We start from the raw sequence: 20627 nt of genomic DNA, 5'->3' as shown, positions 1-20627 counted from the left end.
CTCTTCCTGACTCCCCTGACCCCAGAAGGGGTTTATCACTCACTCCTTCCTCAGTGTCCCCTAGCACTGGATTCATGGCTGGATTAGAGCACTTATCACCTGCTGTTTAATTGTTTTCCAGGCTGTTTTCACAGCTAGTATAGCGTCCTCTTCATCTTTGTGATCATGGCCAGCACCTGATAGCTGGTGAGCACTTGTCAGCAGACAGAATGAGTAGTGCTCAACTAAGCTGTACTGTTTCTTAATTCTTGAACAGACCTGCTCCTTCCTTGCTTAGGAGCTTTGTGCCTGTTGTACCCCGTCGTGCATGGACACACACACAGGGTGTGGTGACTGACCACGAGGAATGCATCACAGGATGAGCCCAGAAAGTACCTTCTTTCTGCCTTTTACTCTCTCTCTGTCTTACGGATGGGAAAACTGAGGTACAGAGCTAAGTGAGGACTCCAGGCAGATTTGCATCAGTGTAAATGCAAAGAGGGACAGGGTGGGGATTTTTGAAAGGCATGCGAGTTCCCAGAGGGTTAGGTTCCTCAGGTGGTTTGGGATCAGCTGGCTCCAGTTTGGTCATTTGATAGGTGGGAAGAGAAGTGGGGAGGTGAGTTACTCCTGGGCCCTGATGAGGATTCTCGGCAGGTTCAGGTCTAGGAAGCTGAGGAGCTCACTGCTGGAGAAGAACTTGGAGAGCAGAGTGGTCATCTCGGATCAGGAGAAGTGCTGGCCTAGGAAGGGTAGGCAAGAACAAGTTGGGTAGAAGGAAGGGCAGGGGAGGCCAACAGAAGGAGCAGAGGATAAGCTCCAGCTTGCTGAGGAGATTGGCGTGAGACATCGAGAATAACCACTTCTCAGAGGGCAGTGCCATTCTCAGGCTGTAGGATGAGAAATGGAAAGAATGAGAGATTCAGAGAAGGCAAACGACTTACCCCAGGTCACACAGCACTTGAAACTCAAATGAAGCCTCCTAAACCCTCCATGCCACACTTACCCAGCCCCACCCACACCTCTGTTGCAACCAGGGGCCCCAGTGTAGTGCCTAGAAGAGCAGGTCTGGGGCACAGTGCCAGGCCTGCTTAATGTATTCCCCACTGTCTTCTACCGAGGGGCTGCGATTAGGCCTATTTCTAGGGGCTTGGTGCCTTAATATTCTGCCCGATACCTCTCTTGCCAATCAAATCAGTGCCGTCTGCAGTGTGATTGCTGCTTTGGTGGCACCAGGGAGCAGAGTTAATTAAACTCAGTATAAATAGACTGACTGCCCCCCTCTTGCAGTTCGAAGGAGTGTTTTTCCTTCCTGTCCGCTGCCCCCATGTGCCCCTCCTTCCTCCTGGCCCCCCTTAGCTCTGGCCTGGAGAGCAGAGCCCAGACATCCTTAACCCTGGAGTCTCCAGCCACTGCCTGTCCCGTCTCGGGAGCAGATCCTCAGGGGCCAGAGTGAGAAGGGCGCTCGAGTCCACATTGTCTGGGCTTTCCCAGACCCGGGTACCGTTTGGCAGTTGACACAGGCAGCTTTCCCCCCAAACGCTTCCCTCTTTTTCACTCTGCAGCCAGGGTTTCTTTCTTGTTCATCCAGGCTTTGGAGGTTGAAGTGAGATGAGGTAGGGAAGGGCTGCCTAGCGGGGTTCCAAGTGCCTTCTGGCAGCCAGTCAGTGTTGCACCTCCTCTGAATGCTTCACCTTCGTCTCTGGTCCTTAGCACCTCGCCTCCCTCGTTCACCCAACAAGCATCAGCAGAGCACCAGCTCCTGTGAGCTCCCAGCCTCCCACCCAGTGCTGTGCCCCCCCGCCCCCCGTGCAGACTGCTGGGCGGGGGGCTATGTGCCCGTCACCTGGCCCCGTGGCAGGTGGGCGTGCGGGTAGCCCTGATGCTCAGTTCCCACCCCCAGGCACCATGACCCCCACGGGGACCCAGCGTCCGTTGGCCGATCAGACCTACGCGGTGCCCCTCATACAGCCAGACCTGCGGCGAGAGGAGGCCATCCAGCAGGTGGCGGACGCCCTACAGCACCTACAGAAGGTCTCCGGAGACATCTTCAGCAGGTGGGTGCTACTGCCATCCTCACCTGACCGGGGGCTGCTCCCCACCCTGGGCAGTCGCCTCTCCAAGCCCAGAATGCACCCCCTCAGAGCACCCCTTTTGGTGATTCTTGGTCCTGAGGGGGACCCAGCTGGCTTTCCGGTGCCCAAGGGGCCGAGCTGGGTGCCCAGCTTCGAATTTTATCATAAAAGCTCACTACCTCCTGTCCCTCTGAGCCCCTGGGTTCCCTGTGCATCCACCCAGTGGTGGTACAGCTCTCCCAGCTCATGCTCTGCCCCGCACTGGGGGGCCCTGTTCCTTCGCTTATTCCCGCAGTCAGTGAGTATTCATCCAACACCTCTTGTGTGCAGGGCTCTGTGCTACTCTCTTTAGTTACAGCAACGACTGAGGCAGCATCTCTGCCCAGCCAGAGGGTATACTCCAGCAGCAGAGACAGACTCTAATGGATTAATTGCATGTTAGTTAATTACAATTGTGGTAAAACCTATTTTTAATATTTTTGTAACAACTAATATTTGCATCACGTTAACTGTGTGCCGCCACTGACCTGAGTGTATTCACTCATTCAACCCTGTGTCCTGTACACGGGTCCTGTCTTTCTCTGGCCATGAGCAAGCTGAGAGAGGCGTAGAGCTGCTTCTTCGTGGGTGCCCACACCGTGCCCCCTGAAGGCTGGAGTATTTGGCTGCCTGACTCGAGTCCCTCTCCTGGTCAGGTCTCCCACACAGTCCCCTGCTTGTACTCCAGACCAGGAGCTGCGACGCTGCAGCATGCAGTCTCCTCCCCCACCAACTGGAATTCCACCTCTTCCCAGAAGCCTTCCCCAGTGGGGGCAGACAGTGGAGTCATCGTCTGCAGCTGGACACAGTCCAGACGTTAGACCCACCTGACCCTTTTGCCTCTGAGCGGCCCACTAATGCACCTGCCTGCCTCACGCCTATCCCGGATGTAATTGTACCCGAGGCGGTGCCCCGAAGTAGTTAAGGGGGTTGACTCTGGAGCAGACTTCCTGGGCTCCAATCTGGCTTCCCCTCTGTAACCCTGGGCAAGTTACTTAACCTCGCTAAGTCTCAGTGTTCCCATCTATAAATTGGCAATCATAATGGTACCTTCCTCAGAGGATTGTTGTTAAGATGAAATGCATTGAAACGTGCCAAGGAGTTGAAGTGCCTGGCATATAGTAAGCATTCAGTAAACGTTCCTTCCTATTATCTGGTGACATCATCTCTGCTCATTTGCTGCCTATTCTGGCCCTCCATTAACCTGCTATCAGTAGTTATAGAAAGTGTTAGGTGCCCCTTCTGTGCTAATTTTTGTGCTAAATATGCCCAAGGAACACGTAAGCCAGAGGACACAGGCCTTTAAGAGCCATTGGTCCCAGATTATGGCCACCCCACACCTTGTGATTGAAACGGATGCCAGAAACACTCCATCAGAAATATTTGTGTTTCCTCACCAGGATTGTGACTGCATGCTTGCCTTTCCGTGAGGGGAACGCTGGATTGTTAGCATACTTTCCTTCCCTTCCCGGCGTTTGGCACCAGTGGGCATTTGCACATCCCTCTGGCCCTGGGTGGGGTGAGCAGAGGGCAGCAAGGCCGTCGCATGGGGACGGAGTGGCGAGTTGGTGGATCATAGGCTCGGCACGGCCCAGGGATGGTAGGATGCTCCCAGGAGCCTGGTACCTGTGTCCAGGCTCCCCTCACCGCTGGGTTCCAGGTCCCCCCATTGACCCCCCACCACGTGCCCAGCATTCAGGTCAGAGGGATACTAATGGTGTGTGGCATGGGGTTCCCGTCCTCAGGGACGTCGTCGTCTAGGATGGGAAAACAGCCAAGTGAGCTGATTCTGAGCCGCGTAGCGTGAGCTGTGTGAGCTCCTAGGGGCCTAGAGGAGAAAGAGACAAGAACTGGCAGCACATTTATCAGTCAGACTCCCCAGACCAATAAGCAGAAGTAACCAGTCCATAGCGCAGCCTTTGGAGCTGCAGGGCTGAATGCTGTCCTCAGGACCCGGTTCTGCTTTCATCCCATCCCTGCTCGCTGCTTCGGGGTTGGCCCCATTCCCAGACAGGGCTCGCTCTTGCAAGGTAACCCGTAGGCCCAGAGTTTGTACTCAGGCTCAGGTCCCACAGGAAGGAATGTCTTCCTCTGCAGCAGTTCGCTCGGAAGTCCCGCCCTCCCACTGGCTTGGCCTGGTTCTCATGGCCGTCCCAGAGCCAGTGGCTGGGGCCAGGGTGGCGGGGAGGGTGACACAGCAGCTGGCTCAGACCTTGGTCACATGCCTTACCCCCAGGCCCTGGGTTTAGCCCCACCCAAAGTGCGGACCGAGCCTGTGGGAGCGATGGCGTCCCCATAGGAAGCAGGCTGTTACCGAACGAGGAGGGAGCAGATGCTAGAGAGGAAAACCAGCGCCAGCTCCCCGAGGTCAGGGGAGGCCTCCTGAGGGAGGGGTGCCAACAGGGCCACTCGGGACGGGTTCTGCTGGCGAGGCGAGGCGGGGTGGGGAACGCCGCCTGAGGGCCCTCCGCTGGGGCCCGGAAATGAGTGCCAAAGGCTTGAGGCCTGACTGGAGGGTGGTGCGCCCCGGGCCGCGGGGCCCTCAGCACCTACCTGAGTGCCGCCTGTCCCAACGGGCCACTCCTTCACTGCAGGACGGGGCTGAAAGTCAGCCCTCCGTGTGCCTGTGCCCTCGGGAGCCCTCCTTGGCCGCTGGGGTGGGTCCCTGGTGGAAGGAGCGGGCAAGAGGACGTGGCTGAGGGAGAGCTGGGACATGTGAGTCAGGGCTGTGGGGCTTCGCCCGGCTGGACGGGGCTTTGAGCTGGAGCCCAGGGTTTTGGGAGCCCGGATAGGTTCTTGAGCCGGAAGTGGTGGGACAGACGCGTTTGGGGAAGGTTCATCAGGCAGCCGTCCCCTGGGACGAGGAGGGGAGCCGCGCTGTGGGCAGGGAGAGGCTGCGGTCCAGGGGGGCTGCAGGTAGGGGGTGCGGATAGGAGACACTGCAAATGGAATAACGACAGGACAAGATGACAGATTGGGAACAGGATGAAGGGGAGGGAGGAGTCGGGGACGGCAGGGAGTGGGGAGTGCCGAGCCCCGCCCCCCATTCTGCAGCAGGGGCTCCTCTGTTCTCAGGGGCTTCTGCTGCGGGATGTGACCCCAGCTTGGAACCGCTCCCCTTGAACGTGCTCCTCTCGCCAAGGAGAGGCGGCAGGCGGAGAAGAAATGCTTGATGTCTCTGCTCCCCGCCTCCCCCCAGCTCAGGCGCAGGCCCAGCCCCTCAGCCCCCCCAGGCAGGTGAGCGCGTGGAAGATCAGCATCCCCAGCCGGTTCCTTCCTCCTGCTCGGCCCGGTGGGCGGAGCGTGCAGAGACCCAGAGGATGGCAGGGACCTCGCGGGCCCTGGGACCCGCTCCTTGCAGCCCCTCCCTGGCTTGTCCTCCTGCCTAGCAGACCTGCCCTCACCTGCCCGTCATCACCTGGGAGAAGCCAGCCCCAGGGTACCTGCCCAGAGACGCCCCTGCCCCACGTGACCTCCACGACGGCAGAGGCGCAGCAGGTGGGGCAGGGCCTACTGTGGCTGGGGGGGGGGCCGTGGCTGCTGTCCCTTGCCCTCCCCGGGCCCGGCCTGGCCTCTAGGCCTCTGCAAGGCTTCTTCCCTTCCTCTCCTCTTCCTTTCTCCCCACTCCCCCCCCTTCTCCCTGCTGATCAGCACCTGGTGCCTTCCCAGCTTCGGAGGCCTCAATCAGCTGCCTGCATAATTAGCAGATCATTCTTAATTACCCCAGTGAGTGGAGAAGATAAAGGGGAAAGCAAGAGCTGTTCAGGGGACCGGCTGGGGGGTGCGGGGGTAGGGCTGGCGAGGGGAGGAGAAGCAGCAGTTAGGGCCAGGGCAGTGGCCCTGTCACAGCAGCTTACTGGTGTGATGACTGGAGGGTGTGGCAGCCCTGCGGGGGGGCCATGGGCCTGCGACTTCCTAGGAAACCCTCCCATACGGTCATGGGGTCGGCTTTGGAGGTGGTGGGGACACGGAGCCCAGGCACTGCCCTGGCCCCCTAGGTGCGTCATTGACCTTGACCCTCCCCACTCCCCCCCCTTCTCCCTGCTGATCAGCACCTGGTGCCTTCCCAGCTTCGGAGGCCTCAATCAGCTGCCTGCATAATTAGCAGATCATTCTTAATTACCCCAGTGAGTGGAGAAGATAAAGGGGAAAGCAAGAGCTGTTCAGGGGACCGGCTGGGGGGTGCGGGGGTAGGGCTGGCGAGGGGAGGAGAAGCAGCAGTTAGGGCCAGGGCAGTGGCCCTGTCACAGCAGCTTACTGGTGTGATGACTGGAGGGTGTGGCAGCCCTGCGGGGGGGCCATGGGCCTGCGGCTTCCTAGGAAACCCTCCCATACGGTCATGGGGTCGGCTTTGGAGGTGGTGGGGACACGGAGCCCAGGCACTGCCCTGGCCCCCTAGGTGCGTCATTGACCTTGACCACCTCACACCCCAGGCCCCAGCCAGAGGGGCCCTCTGCGCTCCACCCTCCGCGATGCTCCCTTGCAGAGTGCTGTTTCCTCATCTGGAACTGTTTTCTCCGTGTCTGCTCAGCACTGCCTGGAGCCCCTCACCCCTCCTAGTCTGTGGGTGGTAAAGGTAAATGTCGACCAAGTTCTTGGGACATGTCGGCTTGTACAGCTCATGAGACATCCAGTCTCTCACTTTGACCTTTACAGCAATTCCACGATGTGGAAGTTACGGTTTCTGTTTTTCAGCCGAAGAAGGTGAGACATAGCTCAGTTAAGTGACTGGCTGAAGGCCACACTGCTGCTGTCTCCAGGTGTTTGGGACATTGTAGTTGCTTATCTCCTTGAGAGCAGATGTGTGTTATCTGATGCATCTCTGTCCCAGGCTCTCAGCAGACTGACTGAGCCAGTTCCTTCCCTGCTGGTGTCCTGGTGACATGCTGTAGGGACGTGGCTCCAGTGATGAGCCTGGAAACTGACCTGCCTGAAGCCAGCCACCAAGCCAGGGGCTCTAGGTAAGGAGCGGCAAACAAGTCGCCCACCAGCCCCGCTCATGGTGGGTGTTGCTAATCAGTCCTGGCTCTTGGTCCCAGCCCCCACGCGGCCCAGCAGGCCTTCCTAAACACTGCCTTCCAGGCCGTTGTCACTGCCAGGGTAGAGATGACACACAAATTGAAACCTCTTTCTCACCCTTGGCCTGAGATTGGGCTGCCTGGGGGCTTTGTCAACAAGCAAGGCGTTACTTAGCCATCCCAGACTCTTGGATAAGAAAAGAACCCTGGAAATCCCATCTTCCATTCCCCGTCCCACACAGAAATCTCCCCTGGAGCATCCCGGACAGGTGGGCATCCAGCTGGAATCTGATTGCTTGGCAAAGCCACGCAGCTGTTTACGAGAAAGTTCTCCTTATGCAGAACTGAGGTCTGTTTCCATGTAACTCCTCCCCCCGGCTGCAGTGCAGCTCCCTCTCTGGGGTGACAGAGACTAAGTCTAATCGCTTTCCAACCTGACAGTACTTGTGATCTTTCTGATATCTGAAGGGGATGTTCATATTCTCAAAGTCATCTCATCTTTAGCCAGAACATCCTTCAGTTATCTTGTGTGATGTGAGCTTCTCACCATCACCCTCCTCATCACCCTCCTCTAGTTGTTCGTTAGCTTGTCATTGTGTATTCGGCCAGTATGTTACATGTCAGGCATTGTCCCAGGTGCTAGAGATGCAGCTGTGAATCAGACGGACCCTGTGGTCTAGAAGGGACTTCAGAGTCCCCTTAACATGTGGAACCAGTTTGAAGGGGACACAGCTGTGGACGAGGTGGGCGTCTGGCATAGATGAGCTCTGTTTTCTCTGTAGTTCCTCCAGGAGAGTGGACGTTCCCTATTTATTGAAAGAAGGTGGGAAAGATCTCAGGAGCTGTGTGCCCTGAGATCTCACTTCCTTTCCAAGCTGCTTAACGTGCTTTTAGCTCATAGGTAACCGAAACCTCCAGGTCCTCCTTCACCTGAACTCCTGCTGAACCTCCATCCTCTGTGTTTGTACCCCTGACTTTTTAAACCTGAATGCTGAGCTTCACATTCATTCCTTATCAGTTTCATCTTTTCTGGCCTTCTGGCCTTTCAAGATCCCTTGAGTCTTGATTCCGTCGTGCAGACCATTTTTGGGCCTCCCCATTTGATACCCCCAGCTTACTAATCAAGGGTCGCATGAGTGTGCGGCGCCCTGCCAGAGACCTTCGTGCAAGGCTGAGATCAGTCCATTCTTCAGCCGTGCCTTTGGGGCGCTGTTGTTCTCTGGCTCTGATTTTGCCTAAGTGTGCTCTCCTCCGGCCCCCACAGCTCCACCTTGTCCACGGGATCTTGTGAGAAGCTGTCAGAATCCTTGCTGACTCAAGCTGCACTGTGTGTTAAGGTTTTCCCCTGATACGCCAGTCTAATAACCTAGTCAAAAAAGAAATGCTATGAATTTAGAACAGTGCTGGCCCCGGGGATCCGCCTCTTCCATTTCAAATTGCTTACGACCCTCTATTTAATAACCCATTCCGGAAATTTGCCGGGATTCATTGTTAAGCTTGATGTTTGTAACTTGGAGAAATCAGATGGAAGACCCAGACAGAGCCGGCTGTGTCTGGCTCCAGTTCCGACGTCGCTCCCACCCTCCATGGCACCTTTGAGTGGAGCGGTTACATAACTGTGAGGTTGCTTCAGCCCTGGGCAGCATAGGGCTGAGCCTGGAGCCACAGGAACTGGCCTGTGTGCAAGCAGGGAGACTGGTCTCCCTGCGGGAAAACTGGGGCTCGGACAGGTTGCTGGTTCTGCATCTCTCCCGGAAGGAAACCGTGCCTCTTGTTCTCTGTCTGCCTTGCTGCCCCACTCAGACCAGCCTGTCAAGGAAAACTAAGCTGGTTTGGGTCCTTGCTCAAAGGCCAGCCCCTGCGTCCCCGAGCCCTTGCACACGAGGGGCCAGGAGTAACCAAGGAGACTTCATCGGGGGTGGAGACCCCTGGGTTGTGGAGCTGGCCGATCAGGTGTGTTCTCTGGGGGCTAAAACCCTCTAAAGTTGGTGGGGGTGGTTTAAGAAGGTTGGGCCAGAGTCTTGACTATTCACTTCAACCGTGAAAGAAATCCTAGAGTTCCCTGGCCGCGTGGCCTCTGACCCCAGGGACCGCGGCGCTCCTCGGCCATCCGCTCACTGTGTCCTCTGGCCGTTCCCCGGGAGCTGAGCTTGCACCTCTGCCTCGTCTCCCGTGCCTCGCTGTGTGCTCACTCCTGCCCGGTGAACGTGGAGATGTGACCACCGCTGTGGATGTGGAGCACGGTGGCCACAGGCAGGTGTCCCTGGGGGTAGGGGAGCGCTCGGGCGCAGGACGCCCTGGCAGGGGAGCCGGAGTCCCCGTGCAGCGAGGAGCACCTCGTGTTGCTGCGTAACGCGAGTGAGGCTCGTGTGCGTTTACCTTTGGGGCCCGTGGTGTTAGCCGTTCGGTGACTGCAGAGGGACCCCTGCAGGTGCCAGGCGCTGTTCCAGGCTCGGGGGACACAGCGGGGAACAAAGCCCTCAGCCTAGGAGTGCACAGGAGACGTGTGGCGACAGGTGGCTCTGTGTAACGGAAGAACCGGCTGGGGCTGGAAAGTGACAGGCGCAGCTTTAGGTTCTGTGGTCGGGGAGGCTTCGGCGAGGGGCTCGGTTTAGTGAGGGACCAGCGGTGCGGGTATCCGAGGAGACGGCAGAGGCCACGTGCCAAGGCGGTGTGTGGCGTGTGCAGGGGGTGTAGCAGGGCGCCGTAATCCGGGGAGGGCGCGGCGGCAGCCCCTAGGCAGCCCGACCACAGCCACGAGAGCCACGTGGGGACTTGGCTTTACCCAAAGCTGCCTCTTCTGTGCCGGGCAGTTCCTTGTGGACAGCTCCAGGACTTGAATTAGGCCCAGCCTTGCCTGTCGCTCAGCCTTGCTGAGCTCCGGTTTCCTCCGCGGAAGACATGACGATTCTGCCTCTGGTCCCCTGGGCCTGAGGCTGAGAACCACGGCAGGCAGGAACCACGTCCCTCCGGGTGGCACGTACGGGTGCCAACTGGGGGCCGAGGTGATTGCCCATCCCTACCCAGAGCTCCGAGGAACTTAATACAGTCTGCTCCTAGACGCCTCAGGTTGGATGGTCCTGGTAGAGGTCACCCGGGCAGTTGTAAGATCGGGCCTGACAGCAGGTATTGCTGTGTTTCAAGAGCCCTTACCCGGGGACCTCCCTGGCGCTTCAGTGGTTAGCGCTCCGCGCTCCCACTGCAGGGGATGCGGGTTCGATCCCTGGTCGGGGAACTAAGATCCCGCATGCCTTGTTCTGGGGCACTGCCAAAACAAACACGCCAACACAAACAAAAATTTAGGCAACAGCCCTTACCCGAGCCCCTGGCTTCACGGCTTTGCCGTTGAAAGCAGAAGGGGTGCAGGAGGCTGCAGGGGCTTGGGGAGCAGGCTTCAGCCCCTGTGACTTCTTTTTCCGGCGGCAGGATCTCCCAGCGAGTAGAGCTCAGCCGGAGCCAGCTGCGGGCCATTGGGGAGAGGGTCTCCTTGGCCCAGGCCAAGATTGAGAAGATCAAGGGCAGCAAGAAGGCCATCAAGGTAGCGTGTGTGGCCCTGTCCCTCTGGCTGGTCGGCAGCCCCAGAAACCCCCTCCCCTCCCCTCTCGCCATGCCTCTGAGGCTGCCAGCTCCCTGCTCCAGCCACACCGCGAGCTTTCCTCCTGCCCAGGATTCCTCCCCCCGCCCCAACCTAGGCTGTCTGGAGCTCCTCAGGCCCCCGAGGAACTGCTCAGGCTCCCCGTGTACACAGGTGTTCTCCAGTGCCAAGTACCCTGCCCCGGAGCGCCTGCAGGAGTACAGCTCCATCTTCACGGGGGCCCAGGACCCTGGCCTGCAGAGGCGTGCCCGCCACAGGGTCCAGAGCAAGCACCGTCCCCTGGACGAGCTAGCCCTACAGGTCTGACGGGGGTGACCTGGGCACTGGGGAGGAACCGAGGCCCATCGCAGGGTTCTGTCCCCCAAGAGGACTCTGACTGCGGTGGGGGAGGCCACTCGGGCCTGGTGCTGAAACCCAGCATCCCTCGGTCATTTCCCGTCACCCACCCCAGGAGAAGCTGCAATACTTCCCCGTGTGTGTGAGCACCAAGGCGGAGCCTGAAGATGAGGCCGAGGAGGGGCTGGGGGGTCTCCCCAGCAACATCAGCTCCGTCAGCTCCTTGCTGCTCTTCAACACCACGGAGAACCTGTGAGCGCGGGCGGGGGCCGGGGCGGGGGGGCCTGGCCTAGTGGGCGGCCAGGGGCACCAGACTTGGGGGCAGCAGAAGTCTGCCCCCCGGGAGCCAGGAGGCTCCTGACCAGTTGGTTTTGCTTGGTAAGGCCTGGGAGGCCGTGGTACAAACGAATTGTGGCCCCGATGAAGTAGGAAAGGTGGTCCAGACCACGGGCCTAGAACAGATGCCGGACCGCCTGACCTCCTGACCTCCACCCCTCCTCTGTAGGTACAAAAAGTATGTCTTCCTGGACCCCCTGGCTGGTGCCGTAACAAAGACCCATGTGATGCTGGGGGCGGAGACGGAGGAGAAGCTGTTCGACGCGCCGTTGTCCATCAGCAAGAGAGGGCAGCTGGAGCAGCAGGTGGAGAGGGATGATGCTTGGGCCGGGGGAGGGGAAGAGGTGGGGGAGGAGACGTGGTCCTGCCGTGTGGTCTTGGCCAGGGGCCTGCTGAGCCCCTCACCCCGGCCGGCCGGCCGCGGCGGGGACGCGCGAGGCCGCTGGCTGCCCGAGGCCCGCCACATCCCCCGGTCCCACAGGTCCCAGAGAACTACTTCTATGTGCCCGACCTGGGCCACGTGCCTGAGATCGATGTGCCGTCCTACCTGCCCGACCTGCCGGGCGTGGCCGACGACCTCATGTACAGCGCGGATCTAGGCCCCGGCATTGCCCCGTCGGCCCCTGGCGCCATTCCAGAGCTGCCTGCCTTCCACACGGAGGTGGCTGAGCCTTTCAAGCCCGGTGAGCCGAGAGCTGGGAACGGACTCGGGCGGGAGCACCCCTGCTTGGCCACTTTCTTCCGCAGGCACCTTCTCACGCTTTTCCCACCTAGAAGATGGGGTGCTGGCAGTACCCCCGCCGCCACCGCCGCCGCCACCTCCAGCTCCGGCCCTGCTGGTCAGCGCTCTCCCACCTCCGCCCCCAGCCCAGACTGTGGCCCCGCTGGGACAGCCAGCCAGGGAGGATGACAGTGGTGGCGCGTCTCCTTCAGGTAGCGGTGGCATAGGGCACGCGGGGCGGGGAGGGGGGTCTGCTTTCTCTGAGGGTGCCCCTCATTTCTGGATTCCTGAAGGATTTTCTGTAGCTTAGTTAAGTGGTCATAAATGCTAGATTTTCAGAGTAGTTCTAATTTCAAAATCTTGTTCTACTGGGTTCATAACATAGCAGTTTCAAACCATGTCTGTGGAGCCTGGACGGGGCGCCGTGGGCCCCCCATTCCCCCTTAAACCAACGGGGAAAAGGGGGCAACTAATAGACATGGAAAACTACAGCAACAAAGTATCCACGTGGCCCTTAAGTTGTAGGATTTCGGTTTTACTCCTGTATCTCCCAGTCCATCTCCAGCACCCGGAAGTGGCACAGAAACCCCCTGTTGGCTCCTGTGTTAAGTTCAGACACTCAGTACACTGGTGATTCCCAGGGTCCACCTGTGCAGCGTGGCACCTGAAGCAGGTGGGGCTGGAGAGGGACCGGCCGAGCCCGGGCGGATGCAGGCAGCGTCCGGGCCCCTATTTCCCGAGGCGCCGCCTCGCCGAGGAAGAGCCCTTCCTCAGACACTGCCCAGGGCCACCTCTGAGCCGCACGGCCAGGCCCTGCCTGAGGAGCCTGTCTTCCTTGCACCCTTCCCACCCCAGTCCAGGGAGCGCCCAAGGAAGTGGTCGACCCCTCCAGTGGCCGGGCCACTCTGCTGGAGTCCATCCGCCAGGCCGGGGGCATTGGCAAGGCCCAGCTCCGCAGCGTCAAGGAGCGCAGGCTGGAGAAGAAGCAGCAGAAGGCGCAGGAGCAAGGTGGGGCCCGCTGCCGGGGTGGGGGAGCTCTCGGCCGCCGTCCCCGGGCCCGCTGGTGGTGGGGGGCCTTCGGCCGCTGTCCCCAGGGCCGTGCGGGCTGCCCCGGCCCCGGGCTCCTTCCTGCTCCCGGAGCCTGCTTAGCGGGACTTTCCTCTCTACGCCTTAGGGGACAGAGCCTCGGCCACTCAAGCTGTAAGAGCCTTCTCAGGCTCTGCCAGTTGTCCAGGAAACGCTCAGGGACCTGGGATATTTTTAGGGACTGAGACCTGGCTAAATCCTGCTTCTCTAGGCCTCTGAGACTCGATTACGTCAGCTGTGGATCCCCATCGCTGGCATAAATGCCACACCTGGGCCTAAAGCAGCGGTGCCCTGGGAGTCCAGGCCTGACTTGCACATCCAGCTCTACTTCTGAGCTTTGCACTGTGACCCCAAGCAAATTGCCTAATTTCTCTGGGCCAGATTCCTCATCTGTCCAGCGAGGCTGCTCGTCTGTGCCCTTGTCTCACAGGGTAGCTGTGGCTCTTGTTACCCAGAGGTTACGCGTGTTCTTACGAGCGCTGACCAAAGCTCCAAGAGCTGTGGTGACACGTGGCCGCGGAGGGGCCGGGTGCCTTGACAGCACAGAGGACGCTGATGGAGCCCTGAGGGTGTTAGGCAGGCTGGATCTGGTCTACCCTTGGTCCCTTCATCCTCTCCCCATGGCTTTCCTGTTGCAGTGAGAGCCACCAGCCGAGGTGGGGACCTGATGTCCGATCTCTTCAACAAGCTGGCCATGAGGCGCAAAGGTACGGGGCAGGACGCCGGCTGCCTCCTGGCTGAGGTCGGCCACATCCTTTTTTCTCGCTGTTTCAAGTCACTGGCGCCCCAGACGAGCCCCTCACCTTCCACCTTTGCCCTCCCAGGTATCTCCGGGAAAGGACCCGCGCCGGGGGCCAGTGAGGGGCCGGGAGGGGCCTTTGCCCGAATGTCGGACTCCATCCCGCCTCTGCCTCCCCTGCAGCCAGCCACGGGAGAGGAGGGTGAGGATGACTGGGACTCCTAGGGGCTCGCCCCGCCTTCATCCCCGGACAGGCTCCCCGGAGGGAGGGGGCCGCGCAGGGCTGGCCGGCTCTGTTGCCTGGAGCTGCTGCGGAGGCCGCGCTCTGCCTGTGCCTCACCCACCCCCTTCGCCGGCGCGCACGCCTTTTCCCTAGAGACGCTTTGCGGAGAAACAGTACATGAGTCAATAAAGAAGTATGACGCAAGAACCGAGCATAAACCAACAGCGCCCTTTTAATTAAGAGACCACAGCTGCACAAAGCGCAGATGATGTCCCTCCAGGCCGGGTCTCAGGCGGCGGGGGCAGGGAGGGGCATTTCCACACAGGAAAATATGTCTCAGTGACAGACACGGGATCGCTAAAAATAGCCTCGCTGACAGCCCGATGGCCCTCGGCGTAATTGCTGATGTCAGGGTAAGAGGAGTCTCGGCCTGGGCTCCGGTGGGGGTGGTGGTGGTGGGAGGGAGGGGGGAGGGGCCCCCTCCTGGGAGGACCTGGAGCCGAGCGGGAAGCTGACCCCGCTGCAGGGCCAGGAGCCGCGTAGGGACGGGCCTGCAGGAAGAAGTGCGGCCAGCGGGCGGGAGCGGGGAGCAGTTCTTAGCAACGCAGAGCAAGAAGGTGGTTACGGGGAGCAGAGGCCCCGGGGGCTGCTCTTAGTTCCCGAGACAGGGTGAAGGGCCTAGAACAGCTACTTTTAGTGAGGGGGGGGTGGACCCTCACCTCTAAGAACGGGGATACTGAGAAGCAAGCGAGGGCGGAGATGCTGCGGCCTCCCCAGCTGCTCACAACGACCAGCCGGGCATCAGGTCAGAGAGCTGGACTCCGGGCCATGCCGAGTGGAAGACGGGCTCAATCCCAGGGAGGGCAACTGCCCTGGGACGGGCCCAGGGGTGGCGGGGCACGGCTCCCTCAGGGTCAGCCTCAGTTTCTCCTGTCGGCTTCTCCACCTATCCCTGGGCCCCAGCAGCCCACCGAGTCCAAAAGGCGGCTACCGCGCTCGCCCCTGGGTTTCACCTTCTCAGGCAGGACCGCTGCAGAGCAGGCCCGAGACAACGTTTCTAGTGGGCGGGGTGAAAGGAGGGCCTGGGGCACGCGCGGCGGTGCGGCCATCGGTCAGGAAGAGCCAGACTTCTCTCGATGAAACTGTGGAGACAGGGAAAGACGGCGAGACACCGGCTGGGGGCGGGGCGGGGCTGGGGGCGGGAGGTTCCTGGGGCGGGAGAGAAAGGCAGGACTGACCTTCCGCAGAGCAGCAAAGGCGGGGCCAAAGGTGGCTTTGACCTGCACGCGGTCCCGGATCCAGGCCGGCAGCTTTGCCAGGCTCGGAGGGCGGGCGTACCGCTGGTCCAAGAGCACGATGCTGGCAAAATCCTGCTGGTGCCTGATGGCCCTGCCTGGGTGGGGACAGAGGCTGGGGCTCTACTTCCCCCCACAGTGCCTTTCTACTGTGTCCCCGCCCCTTGCTCAGCCCTCGGGCTGGAGAGATGGCAGGTGAAATCCCTCCTTCCTGTCGCCTCACTCTCCAGCCATCCATGTCGCCAGCAGCGTCAGCCCCAGGCTCACCTATGGATTGGTTGACCGCCTTCATACACAGGTTCTCCACCAACGCCTTCCCAGGGGGCGCCTGGCCCGGGGCTCGGGGCTGGGAAGGGCAAAGGAGGTGACCCGTCACAGGGGATTCTCGCCGCCTCCTAACGTTCTCAGCCACAGGGACACAGCCGGGCTCTGCAGCGGGACCTGTGCGCCTCACGGGCACAGCAGCCGGCATGATAGGTGATGGCATGGAGAAGCTCACGGGCTGTGGAGGGGTGTCCCATCGCTCTGGAGCAAACGGGACACACACGTCCCGGGGCAAGGGGAGGTCACGGCCGTGGGGCGCCCCCTCCCCTCGTCCTCCGAGGCACTGGCGGTACTCACGAGGGTCTGGTCCAGGTAAGCCATCTTCTCCTGCAGCTCTGCAGACCTGATGCTGGGGAAGGGCATGCCCACCATGACCACACACCTAGGGCGGAGGCACACGTGAGCCACGGCAGCTGGGCAGTGCCCAGGCCCCGGACAAGGGGGGCCGTCCTCACCCACACCCTCCACTTCCTTCCGCCTCTCCCTCCCCTCGTCCCCACCACCTGGAGAGGGTTTTCTCAGCGGAGATACCCAGTCTAGACCAAGGAACTGAGTTCTGATCAAGTTAGGGGCTGCCTGATTTTCCACCTGGCCCCAAGGGGCCAAATCCAGAGTTGTTGCATCCGTGTGCCTCGCGGGTGACGGACCTGAGCAGTGAGCCCGGGTGGGGACTCAGAAGGCGCCAGACGGGCGGGTGTCAGAGCCGGGGAGATGAGAAGCCCACCGCTTACCGGCCAAGGTCGTCAGAGAAGTTGATGCCTTCGCTCATCTTCCCTCCGACCACGGAGAGCATCAGGGCCCCCGTCACCATGCCCCCTGCCTGGCCACAGTGCTGCAGGAAACACCCAGCGCAGAGCTGCAGAGCCAGAGCGTGGACGCCAACCACGGTATTTTCAGCTGCCAGCGCCACGTGCCCTTTGGACCCAAGGCCTCAGAACTACACCTCTTACCTTAATGCACCTGGAATACTCCAGCAGCACCTGCTCCACCTGGTTCACTCTCTTGGGCTCCTGAAATATCTGAAGGTAAACATATAATGTCTCCCAGAAAAGGGTTTCAGAATGCCTGGGTCTTGGGTCGCTCTTGGCCTTACGTTTTCCAGGCTGGGGACTGGAGAAGCCCACAGGGCCAGGGCCCTTGGGGAGACCCCCTGGATGGTTATCAGGGATGGGAAGCGGGGGGGTAAGGAACTAGCGGAAGCCCCCGCACACAAGAAATCCCAGGAGGAGCTCTGGGTGCCGCCGTCCTCTCAAGTGCGAAGTCCAGCTGAGCAGTCGCTCACCTTTTTCCTGACAGCCAGGCGGGCCAGCAGGCCACTCTTGTCCCAGTGGGCATGGACCTGGCGTTGGTACTCGTAGGAGGGGAAGAAACAGACCACCCCTCCCGGCACCACGTTGCACAGGTTACAGAGGATGCGACCCGTCTCATCCATCTAGGGAGGGAAGACAAGGAACCCGCCACGGATCCATTCCTGAAGCCCCCCCCAAAAAGGCTCAAAGCCAAGTACAGCAACCCACGGGGGACTGCGGGGGAGCACAGCCAGGTGGCTCCCCCGGGGCGGAATGTGCCACCCTCCCTACCACACACCCGACGATGCTTCTGGTGCCTGGTAGCGTCTGTGACACACCACTGTGCTGGCACACCAGAGCCAAAACCCACCGTGGGATGCCGCTCTTCTCCAACTCCCAACATCCTGGTGGGGATTAAGCCCCGTCTGTGACAAATCAGGCACTGAAAACCCCAGGCATGCCACTAGAGGTGTGCCCCCAACCCCCGCATTCCTGCCCAGGCGGAGCCCACAAAGCCAGACGGCGAGAGAACCAAAGGCAGCGAGCAGCCGCTCGGGAGCTTTGTTTCAAGAGAACAGCCGAAGGCATAAAACAGCCGAAGGCACGACGGCGGAGGCGGCTCCGACCTTCCGTTGTGAACTTCTAGATCCTGCCCACCCTGTGCCAGCTGTGATGGGAGAGCCCAGCGCCTGAATGCTCGGCCCCGGGCAGGCTGCCGCCAGCCCTAAGTCTGCCTCCTGCCCCCGCAAAGGCCGTGGGGAGGCGGGCTGCCTGGTACGGACCATCTGAGGCAGCTCTCTCTTCTGGTACGTGAATTCCAGCTGCTGGTTGGAGGGCCCGCTGCAGATGACGAGGGGCAGGATGTTGTCTGCCGGGATCACGTGACCTGGCGAGACCCAGTGAGGCTGACCGGGGAGTCCAGGAAGGGCACCCCCCGCCCCCGTCTTCCAGACTAGGAAGGGCAATTCACAGCACCCGCCCTCCACCCCGTTTCCACACGGGGCCGACTCGGCGATGCCCAGGCCGCTCCGTGCAGACACGGGACACAGAGCAGGAGAGCCCGGAGATGGGGAGCTCGCGAGGGAGCTGACCGCGTGAAGCTGCCCTCTTGTGGCCTCAGCCCCACCCCCGGGCCCGGTAACGGCACACGGCTGAACTGTGCCACGGGGCCCCGCCCTGAAACCCCGGGCACGGGTCCTCACCGCAGGAGAACTCCACCACGCGCTCGGCTTCCACCCCGGCACACGCCAGCAGCTGCTCCCGGAAATCGGACACCTGCAGACCACAAAGCCGGCCCTGTCGTCTCCCAGAGGTCTGGGCCAGGAGGCGACAAGTACATAAGACAGAAAAGAGAGGCAAAAGGAAAGGCTGGTAATAGGTTCGTTAAAAGAAACAAAATAACGATACCCAGTGTCGGCAGCCTCGTTTAAACCACTTGTGGGAACGGCAATTTGAGACGCTGGTTCTGACCCCTGGCTACGCAACAGAATCACCCCTCGGGATTTAAAACATATATATATATATATATATATATATATATGTGGTCAGGGCCCGGCCCAAACTACTGAATAAGAATCTCTAGTGCGGAGACACATGCACTTGTATTTTTAAAGAGCTCCAGGTTTTCACCTATCAGACTGGCAAAAATCCCAAAGTCTGACCACTCCCTGGAGAAACAGGCATTCTTATACGTCGCCTGTGGGACACAGAACAGCACAAGCCCTGCGGAGGGGGAGCTGGACAACATTTAACAAAGTAGACGCATTTTTACTTTTTAACCCACCATCCCCTTTCTGGGCGTCTCCCCTGAAGTACAGCTCCACAAACCAAACATATGCGCAAGGACAGTCCCTGCGAGGTTATCCGTCATATTCTGCACTGCAAGAGAGACTGGCTGAAGGGGCTACCCCGTCTCCCCCAGCAGACAACCATGCAGCTGACAGAAGGAACGTAGACCGCCCTGTGCACTGGTAAGGTGTGATCGCCAGAGCGTGCTGGGAAGTCAAAGCTGATCGAGCTCCCTTTAGTGTAAGAAAGGAAAGGAAGGGACTTCCCTGGTGGCGCAGTGGTTAAGAATCCGCCTGCCAATGCAGGGGACACGGGTTCAAGCCCTGGTCTGGGAAGATCCCACATGCCGCGGAGCCACTAAGCCCGTGCACAGCTACTGAGCCTGCGAGCTACAGCTACTGAGCCCATGTGCCACAACTACTGAAGCCCGTGTGCCTAGAGCCCGTGCTCTGCAACAAAGAGAAGCCAACACAATGAGAAGCCGTCACACCGCATTGAAGAGTAGCCCCTGCGCACTGCAACTAGAGAAAGCCTGTGCAGCAACGAAAACCCAACGCAGCCAAAAATAAATAAATAGTTTAAAAAAAAAAAAAAGGAAAAGGGAAAAAAATAGTTGCCCATCTTTGCAAAAATATATATATGTATAATGAAACACTGGAGGAATAGACCAGTAGCTAATAAAAATGATTACCTTTGGGAATGGGGAAGGGTTTGAAGAGGGACAGAGGTGAGACTCTGAGTACGTCTTGCTATATAGTTTTGACTTTTGAACCATACAGATGTGGACATTTTTCAGAACATAAGAAAGTAAAAAGGCAAACTGTAAAATTGAAAACAAAAACTGAAAGAAAGCCTAGCTCCCTATCAAACTCAGAACATAGCCACACAGAGAAAAGCTCGACTTCAAGTGACTTTATATCACTAATGACCACATATCCTTAGTGGGGTACTTTAAAGGCAAAAGATAAATGCATGTAAATGAATTCAATCAGTAGTCTCTTGTTAGAATACTGGTATAATTTTTTTTTTTTTTCTTGGCCATGCTGTGCAGCATGTGGGATCTTAGCTCCCCGACCAGGGATCGACCTGTTCCCCCTGCCCTGAGAGTGCAGAGTCGTAACCACGGGACCACCAGGGAAGTCCGAGAGTACTGGTATAATTTTGAAACTATTTTAAGTATATTCGGGATAGAGCAAGTAAGTAATTATGTTAATGTGGTAAGAAATCAAACTGCAGCTTAACAGATACTACGTAAGGTCAGTAAAATGACTGAGTGATTTTGATACAGAAATGTCACTGTGGACTCATAATGTCTGAAAACTATTCCTAGGTCTGTCCCCTGAAATGGCCTGTAAACGGTGATGACCCAGGAGCACTGTGAACACCCTGGCTCCCAGATGTTGGTTTCTAGGTACCAATCCCCGTTTGAAGAAACCAGGGCACCCTGGAGAAATGAATGATTCCAGGTCTGGGGCAAGGAAAGGGTTAAGGTGAGCCAGGGACATTTTTTGTGCTGAAAGCAGGGAAGCATCCCAAGACTAAGGGGACCGTGTCAAAGGGACCAGAGCAGCATGAGGGGTTCCCACAGGCCAAGAATCTGAGCATCAAAAACAGCGACTCTAGCTAGGTGGTTTGTGACCACCTAGAGGGGTGGGATAGGAAGGGTGGGAGGGGGGGAGACGCAAGAGATATGGGAACGTGTATATGTATAACTGATTCACTTTGTTGTAAAGCAGAAACTAACACACCATTGTAAAGCAATTATACTCCAATAAAGATGTTTA

The 20627-nt window shown here is 59.1% G+C and overlaps 2 protein-coding genes and 1 long non-coding RNA gene across 10 annotated transcripts in view; 1 reads left to right on the top strand and 2 right to left on the bottom strand.

Moving 5' to 3' along the window:
- Positions 1-447: 447 nt before the first annotated feature.
- On the top strand, positions 448-14354 carry WASHC1 (WASH complex subunit 1). Of its 7 annotated transcripts, none has more exons than XM_028486709.2 (12): positions 449-731; positions 1693-1743; positions 1883-2036; positions 10538-10649; positions 10860-11006; positions 11158-11294; positions 11548-11683; positions 11860-12061; positions 12156-12311; positions 12955-13107; positions 13824-13892; positions 14010-14354. In XM_028486709.2, the coding sequence occupies exons 1-12, from the start codon at positions 620-622 to the stop codon at positions 14147-14149; spliced, it is 1569 nt and encodes a 522-aa protein (XP_028342510.1). In that variant the 5' UTR covers positions 449-619; the 3' UTR covers positions 14150-14354. The 7 variants fall into 7 exon arrangements, with proteins under 7 accessions (XP_028342512.1, XP_028342510.1, XP_028342509.1 ...); XM_028486708.2 differs by having other exon boundaries at positions 450-731; positions 12153-12311; XM_028486713.2 differs by lacking the exons at positions 449-731; positions 1693-1743; positions 1883-2036 and adding exons at positions 4359-4460; positions 5169-5330; positions 6925-7054 and having other exon boundaries at positions 12153-12311.
- LOC102988093 (uncharacterized) lies at positions 635-5133 on the bottom strand. 2 transcript variants are annotated; one of them, XR_008616820.1, is made up of 3 exons: positions 4647-5133; positions 3491-3921; positions 635-722 (listed from the first exon to the last, which is right to left on the bottom strand). It is a non-coding gene; the product is annotated as an uncharacterized lncRNA (long non-coding RNA). The 2 variants fall into 2 exon arrangements; XR_448387.3 differs by lacking the exon at positions 635-722 and adding an exon at positions 738-869.
- An 812-nt stretch (positions 14355-15166) lies between the features above and the next one.
- Positions 15167-20627, bottom strand: part of LOC102993077 (putative ATP-dependent RNA helicase DDX11-like protein 8) — a gene marked incomplete at its 5' end in the record, with an annotated part of 8483 nt that continues 3022 nt past the window's right edge. The window contains 9 exon segments of the mRNA XM_028486715.2: positions 15167-15289; positions 15386-15540; positions 15710-15788; positions 16064-16148; positions 16498-16598; positions 16717-16785; positions 17049-17198; positions 17838-17941; positions 18258-18330. Coding sequence (XP_028342516.2) covers positions 15260-15289; positions 15386-15540; positions 15710-15788; positions 16064-16148; positions 16498-16598; positions 16717-16785; positions 17049-17198; positions 17838-17941; positions 18258-18330 — 846 coding nt within the window.

Source organism: Physeter macrocephalus, unplaced genomic scaffold (assembly GCF_002837175.3).
Source record: "Physeter macrocephalus isolate SW-GA unplaced genomic scaffold, ASM283717v5 random_1500, whole genome shotgun sequence".
In the NCBI taxonomy this organism is placed as follows: Eukaryota; Metazoa; Chordata; class Mammalia; order Artiodactyla; family Physeteridae; genus Physeter; species Physeter macrocephalus.
This window is presented reverse-complemented; position numbering and strand designations above follow the sequence as displayed.

Coding starts and splice junctions, on each gene's coding strand:
- WASHC1 (XM_028486708.2), top strand. CDS start 620: ATGAGGATTCTCGGCAGGTTCAGGTCTAGGAAGCTGAGGAGCTCACTG. Junction 732..1,692: donor GAAGTGCTGGCCTAGGAAGG/GTAGGCAAGAAC, acceptor TCTGGTCCTTAG/CACCTCGCCTCCCTCGTTCA. Junction 11,295..11,547: donor TTCAACACCACGGAGAACCT/GTGAGCGCGGGC, acceptor CCTCCTCTGTAG/GTACAAAAAGTATGTCTTCC.